Source organism: Orycteropus afer, unplaced genomic scaffold (genome assembly GCF_000298275.1).
Source record: "Orycteropus afer afer isolate SDZICR_OR568_19922 unplaced genomic scaffold, OryAfe1.0 scaffold00123, whole genome shotgun sequence".
NCBI lineage: Eukaryota > Metazoa > Chordata > Mammalia > Tubulidentata > Orycteropodidae > Orycteropus > Orycteropus afer.
The window spans coordinates 5,073,915-5,081,386 of record NW_006921710.1 but is presented as its reverse complement, the minus strand read 5'-3'; the positions used below and the strand labels follow the sequence as shown (position 1 = coordinate 5,081,386).

The window sequence follows — 7,472 nt, the reverse complement described above, 5'->3', positions numbered from 1 at the left end:
ATTGTGATGTGAAGGTTTATCATTTTTATTTGAGGTTACCCTCTGATTTATAATTTTCTCCCCGAGTTTAGAACAGTCCATTCTCTCTTGCAACTCTCTTGACTTCTCACCATTTAGAAGTTCTATAACTACACTATTTTTTCCCTCTTTTTGCTTGGTAGTTGTCCTCATTCACCAATTGATCTCTCTGGTTCTCTGTTTATAATCTTGTAAGCTTAGTTTACTTTGGATACATCCATAGCTGTGTTGGTTTCTGGGTTATGTCATCTTGTGTATTAATGGTTCGTTGTTGTTGGCTATTATTGGTTCTCTATTCACAGGACTCCCATTAGTATCTCTTGTAAGGTTGGTCTGGTTTGAACAAATTCCCTTAATTTCTGCTTATCTGGAAATGTCCTAACTTCACCATCATATTTGAAGGACAGTTTTGGTCAGTATATAATTCTTGGTTGGAATTTTTTCTCTTTAGGGTTTTATATATACCATCCCATTGCCTTCTCGCCTGCATGGTGTTTGCTGAGAAGTCAGAGCTTAGTCTTGTTGGTTGCCTTTTGTAGATAACGTCATTTTTCCCATGCTGCTTTCAGGATTCTTTCTTTGTCTTTGGTTTTGATAAGTTTGATGGTGATATGTCTTGGTGATTTTCTTTTGGGGTCTATCCTGTTTGGGGTTCATTGGACTTCCTGAATGGATATATTCTCATCTTTCATCATATCAGGGAAGTTCTCTTCCAACAAATCTTGGACAATTTTCTCAGTGGTTTTATTTTTCTCTTCCTCTTCTGGAATTCTGATTACATATAGGTTATTCCTTTTGATGGTATCCCACATGAATCTTAGGTTTTCTTCATTTTGTTTTGATCTTTTTTCTGATTAATCCCTCTCCAAAGAAGTATTCAGGTTGTCTTCAATCTCATTAATTCTGTCTTCCATTGATTCGATTCTACTCCTTTGCCCTTTCAATATGTTATCTATTTCTGAAAATATAGTATTACTCTTCCAGATTTGTATCTGTAGATGTTGTATCATTTCTAATTTTTCATTTATTTTGTCATTTTGTTCTTGTATTTTCTTCTGAAATTGTTCTTGGGTTTTGTCTGTGTTTTCCTTAATTTTGTCAGTGCTTTCTTTATCTGTCTCTCAGTCTGTAGAAGGTACCTAAATGTAATTCTTTTTAATTCCTTGTCAGTAAGTTCCAATGCTGCTGCTTCCTCAGGAATGTGTTTTGGGTCTGTATCCTGCTCCCTTGTTTCTACTGCTCTATCTTGCTTCTTTGTGTGGACTGTGATGGTTTATTGTCTCTGAGACATTGTGACTTTGTTGTATTTATATTTAATTGGTGATTGTATGTTGGAGTGATTCACCCAAGACTTTCTTTTTTCTTTTTTGGATGTATCTGAGTAAGTAGGGTACTGTGCTCCTCTGTTTGCTAATTGGTAGCACTTATGTACTCACCACCTGTCTCCTGGTGGGTGTGATAGAGAATGAGAGTGGCTGCATTTTAGGGTGAGGCAGGCTCTTATTGCCAGTTACGTATCATTGGCCAGTTGGTGCAGAAGGAAGTGGTGGCTCTCACTCAGTAAGTGGAGCTGCAGGAGGTGCAGTGTGGTTGCATCGTGTGAGCACAGTTGCTCTCTCCCACTCAGACAAAAACAACAATCGAAACCATTAAAAAAGTAGAAGCAAGCGGATAAAAAACACACTGAATAAACACACAGGAACAATCACCAAAAAGAGAGAGAGAAAAAAAAAAAGAGGTTAGGCAATAAATGAGATAAAATATTTAAAGAAATACTTTAAAAACCAAAAGAAATATGCATAGAAAAAGGGGAGGAAAATATACACAATATCTGGGAAGGGGGGACTAAGAGAAAAGAGGATGGGAAAAAAGCAGAAAGAAAAACAGGAAATGAGGAGAACCGCAAGAAAGAGAAACATGGGAACCAGGAGCAGGGAAGAGAGAAAAAGCTGAAACCTAGAACCTGGGACAGGAAGAAGAAAGAATTATAATAAAAAGGATGAAAAAAAAAATTAAAACAGACAAAAACAAACTAAAAAAGGGGGGGATCTGGGCGGGGCAGGGCACCAAGGCTTGGTCAGAGCACAAAGACTGGGATGAAATTCCTGCTGGCCCAGAAGATAGGTGGGAGTGAGGGGTGGCCACACCACCATTCACCAAGATGGTGTGGGGTTTGAGATAACAAGGGGAATGTCATACCTTTCTAGTCATTGGCATGCGGAATGTCCTTGCAGTCCCCAGCAAGTGGAGCCTATTCTTAGGTCCCTGGAATCTGAGAGAACACTGTCCTTTAAATATCCAAAATGGTTGAACTGCTTGTAAACATTCAAAATAGCTGCACTCTCTGGACAGACAAAAGTCCACAGCTCAGCCTGCCTCCCTTTTTGCTGCTTCCCCTTTTGTTCACCAGCCACTACTGCAGTCTTCTGTGCAACCCCTGGGTAGCAGGGCCAATTTTTAGGTTAATTGTTAGGTCAGTATCTAAGCTGTCCTTGCCATCAGGATCGCTGACAGACCGCAGCTCCATGTGTCTCCTGTTTTGGTGTTTTTGTGCAAGTTCTTCTACTAGTTGGAATTTAGTCCACTTGTATATCCTTCCTCTCAAAGCTCAGGGCTCCAGGATTATCATCTGTATCTTTGTTAACTGGTTCCCCTTTTCTTTGCTGAAGAGGGTCTATGTGGTTTGTCTGCCTGTTCCACCATCTTACTGGAACTCACAGTGAGTGTTTTATGAGAGGGCACATGGAAAAGAAAAAGAACTAAGCAAAATTGATTTTAATAATATATTTTATGTAAGGTATATATCCAAAATATTATCATTTCAGCATGTCATCAATATAAAGAATCACTCAGGAGATGTTTTGCGTTCTTTTTCTGTGCTATGTCTTGGAAATCCGGCAGCCAGGATCACATATTTACACTTCATGGTGCATCTCAGTTTGGACTGGCCTCATTTCAAGCACTCGGTCACTTTATGTGGCAAGTGGCTCCTGCACTGAACAGTGCAGATCTGGTGCCTGGGCTTTTGGTGTCAGTGCCCAGAGTCTTCTCCCCCTTCCCCAGGGGCTTGGGGCTCAAGCTGCATCAATGGTGAGGGAGGGGGCCATTTCCATAGGGAGCTTGGAGAATCTGGCTTGACAACTACTGCTTTCCACAAAGCCGGAGTCACAGAGAAGGGAGTTTGCAGAGAAGTTGGAGTCACTGCTGCACCGTGCCTACCACCTACAGGAGGAGTTTGGCTCCACCTTCCCATCGGACAGCATGCTACTGGACCTTGGTGAGTTGAGCCTGGGGCTTGGGCTGGGTGAAGGGACCACGAGAGAAATAAGGTGAGACTGGACCTTATCTGGATCAGATAAGTCAGAATTCTTAGTGTCATCAGTTCATCTGTTCCACTGCCTTGCGCAGTTGGGGAGATGAGGGACAGAAACATGGCAGGGAGGGGTAGAGCTGAGCTAAGGCCCTTGCCAGTGCTCTTTGCCCCATCTTGCTGGGAGCAGGTTGTGGGGCTTGTGTGTCAACATCTCCTAATGGTGTGTCTAGGCCATTGGGTTGAGCGTTCTTCTACTGACTTACTGCCTTCTGGGCATACACTGGGTGGGTGGAGGGGAGGACTCACGTGGAGATTAGCCCAAAACAGGCCACAGGTGCCAGAACAGAGGTAATTGAGGTAAAGGGGTCTGACATCAAGTATGAATGAAGTCATTCAGCCAAATAGCCAGTGTTCTCCTAGTGCCCACTGTGTACCAGGCCCTGTGCTGTGATTATGACACATGGCCCTGCCTGGGGGTTCTCTTGAGTGTCAGACTTCCTGGCTTTGCTGGTGGGGACACAGACCCAGCCAGGAGAGCAAGTTGGCCACGGCTACACACGCCCCCATGGTTTCTTCCCACATGGCCTCAATGTAGCTTTGCCTGTCGAGTAGATCCTACTTCATCTGTCCTCCTCACGTGGCAGAGAAGGGTACCTCGTTGGGCTGGTAGGGCATTCAAGATGGCCTACTGCGGGCCTGTGGTCTGTCTTTATTTGACAGACATTTCCTAACCACACGCAAAGGTCCACACCCTTCAGCCCCTGAGGAAGAAGGGGCAGAAGGGCCAAATGAGTGGCCTATGGACTCCTTTGAGCTCTTTGGTATCAATGGCTAAGTTTCACTTGTCAGGAAGGGAACATAACTTGCCCAGGGCCATAGCACAGCAATGTCTCTGCCCCCTGCAGAACTCAGGGGCCACCAGGACTCAGGGTCCAACTGTGAGCATGGGCCAGCCCCTCACCAGCTTATGTCCTAGTGTCCTACCTGTGAAGGGGATAATCGTGTGCCCACCTCAGGATGCTGTGAGACTTGAAGGAAATAATTTCAGGAGGTAGCCCAGTGTCTTCACACAGAAGTGCTCAATAAATAGGACTGCTTCCACTAATCCGGTGTGGGCAGACTTTGCGTACATGGATCCTAGAAAGCTCTGTAGGGAAATCTCAGCTGAGGCCTTCTCGTTCCAGAGAGGACCCTCATGCTGCCCCTGACTGAGGGCTCCCTGCATCTGCGGGCCGATGATGAGGACAGCCTGATCTCTGAGGATTCCTTCTTCTCTGCTACCGAGGTGACTCAAGGCAGAAGGAGTGGTGGTGCCTCCTTAACATCTGCCTGAGCCAAGGATGGGGTGAAGGCTGACACTCCCTTGGAGGCCAGTGTGGCGAGCTGTGGGTCATGGGAAAGTAGAGGCATTTCCTCCAATGGGAGCAGAATTTGGCGGTCAACAAATGCTTCTCTCTGGGGACTCAGCACAGTTTCCAGGGAAGAGGATGCCTCAGAAGCTGGGGTCTTGGGTCCTGTGGATAAGAGCAGAAGGTCGCCTGCCCTCAAGCACTCCAGCCCACACTGACCTCACCCTTTTTCAGACATTCATGTCCGTTGTTTGGTATTAGTTTCCCACTAAGGCCATATGTGTCAGGCCCTCCATCTTCTGCCTGAGGACAGTCAGTGGTCCTTTTGAAAAGGACCCCTGGAGATGGGGATGCTGAGGCCAGGAGTGGGTGGTGACCTCCAGGTTACTCAGATAGCCTCCTGATTTGGGTCAGTACTCCCTCTGACTTTGAGAGGCTGCAGTGCAGGGAAAGCCCCTAGAGTATCACCTGCGGGCAGACTGATGTAGTTTATAAGGCTCTGACTTTCCTCTTTCCTCATTCTCTGTGTCACCCCACCCAAGCTCTTTGAGTCCCTGCAGATTGGGGATTACCCAATCCCACTCTCCAGGCCTGCTGCTGCCTACGAGGAAGCCCTGCAGCTGGCGAAGGAGGGGAAGGTGCCCTGCCGGACCCTTAGGTGAGCTCAGTGGAACAAGGGAGGGAGGAAGAGAACAGGAAGCAGGTAAGGTGAGCCCTATCCTGTCCCCCTTGGAGAAGGCTGGTGAGGGCCCTGATGGATAGCAACAGCTCCAGCGCTCAGCCAAAGATAAATGGCATTGAGCAAGACAGGCAGGCTTGGTATTAACAGTAACAATAACAAATTGATACTAATGTAACTATAGCCACTCCTTGGAAGGAAGGTTGGGCAATCTACTTCTGTAGTGATACTGCCTTGGAAACCCAAGGAGGGGTCGCTATGAGTTGGACTCAATGGCACATAACAACAACAACATAGTTAAAACTTGTTTAAAGTTCTTAAAGTGATACAACCTCAGAAACACAGTGGGTACTTTCTAAACCCAGTGTCCCACCACTTTAGCAGAGGTTAGGATCCCAGGCTCTGAGGACCTAGATTCTATCCAGATTCTGCCACTTTCTGGTATGTGGCACTGGACAAGTTGCTTAACTTTTCTTAGTTTCACTTTTCTTATCTGTAGTTATATTTATGTCTCTTAAACCAAAACCAGTTACTGCTGTCAAATCAGTTCCAACTCATAGCAACCCTCACTGGGTTACCAAGGCTGTAAATCTTTACGGAAGCAGACTATCTCATTCTTCTGCAGAGTGGCTAGTGGGTTTGAACCACCACCTTTTTTGGTTGCAGCCAAATGTTTTAACACGATACCACCAGAGCTCCTTTATGTCTATTACCCGTCTTAAATTAATATTGCTGCGTGGTATGAGGTGGAAGTCAAGATTCGTTATTTTCTGTGTGGATATCCAGTTACTCCAGCACTACTTGTTGAAAAGATTTTCCTTTCCCTGTTGATGTATATTGGTGTCTTTGTGAAAAGTCAGGTGACTATTTCTGGACTCTGTTCTGTTCCATTATTCTATATGTTTGTTCTTGAACCAATACTGCAGTGTTTTGATTACTGTAACTTTATAGCATGTCTTGAAATATGGTAGTGAAGTCATCCACTTCAACTTGTTTTTCTTCTTCAAGATTGTCTTGGGTTTTGCATTTTGATACAGATTTTGGAGGCAGCTTGTAACTTCATATACACACACAGAGATCCTGCTGGGGTTTTGATGAGGATTGTGTTAAATCTGTAGATCAGTTTGGGATCATTTTGAGTCTTCTAATCCATGAACATGGTATGTCTCTCCATTTAAGTCATCTTTAATTTCTCTCATTATTTTGTAATTTTCAGAGTAGAGATCTTCTACATCTGTTAGCTTTTGACGTTTTTTGTGTGTGATTTGGGTGCAAGTTTACAGAGAAGATTCATTTTCCATGTAGCATTTCATACACATTTTGTTTCGTGACATTGGCTGCAATTCCCCACAGTGTAACAGCTCCCTTCCCACTTCCTCCCTGTAATTACCTCTCCCCTGTGTCCTTCTTTCCTATGCATTCCTGCCCCGAGTTATCTCCCTGTGCAAACATTGACCTTCTGTTTTCCCACAGTTGATTGCTCCAAGGAGTATGTCTACCTGATGTAAATATTCATCCTATATGCCTGTCTGCTGTTTGGCTGGAAGCTATAGGAGTGAGTTCAATTCCAGACCTGAGTGATAACCAGGGGCCATAGTCTCAGGGGTCTCATCAGGCTCCATCAGACCCGTAAACCTGGTCATTTGTTTATGATTTTGAATTTTGTTCCACACTGTTCTCCCACTCTATCCAGGATTTACTGCACAAATTTCCCTCTGAGTTGTTGACAGTGGTAGCTGGGCACCTTCTAGTTCTTCTGGTCTCATGGCCATATAGGCTGAGGATTACATGGTGTACCAGTCCCTTAGACTAATTATTTTCATGTGTCTTTGCTTTTCTTAATTCTTCTTTGCTCTGGATGAGGAGGGACCCATCATTGCATCTAGATGGCCACTTCCAAGCTTTTAAGACCCCATTTGCTGCTCACCAAACTAGGATGTAAAACAGTGTCTTGGACTTTTAAGAAATTTTATTTTATTGTAATAAACTGTATCTAATATGAAATTTACCATTTTAACCATTTAAGTGTACAACTCAGTGGCACTAAATTAGACGCACAGTGTCGTGCAGCCATCACTACTCTCCATTTCCAATTTTGATTTTTTTTTTTTTT

The 7,472-nt window shown here is 44.4% G+C and overlaps 1 protein-coding gene across 1 annotated transcript in view; it reads left to right on the top strand.

Annotated features, from left to right (window-relative positions):
- Window positions 1-7,472, top strand: part of MIGA2 (mitoguardin 2) — an 83,685-nt gene that overhangs the window by 34,046 nt on the left and 42,167 nt on the right. Inside the window, exons 8-10 of the mRNA XM_042781452.1 lie at window positions 3,178-3,295; window positions 4,516-4,616; window positions 5,223-5,338. Of these exons, the coding sequence (XP_042637386.1) occupies window positions 3,178-3,295; window positions 4,516-4,616; window positions 5,223-5,338 (335 nt within the window). The remainder of the gene's footprint in view (window positions 1-3,177; window positions 3,296-4,515; window positions 4,617-5,222; window positions 5,339-7,472) is intronic.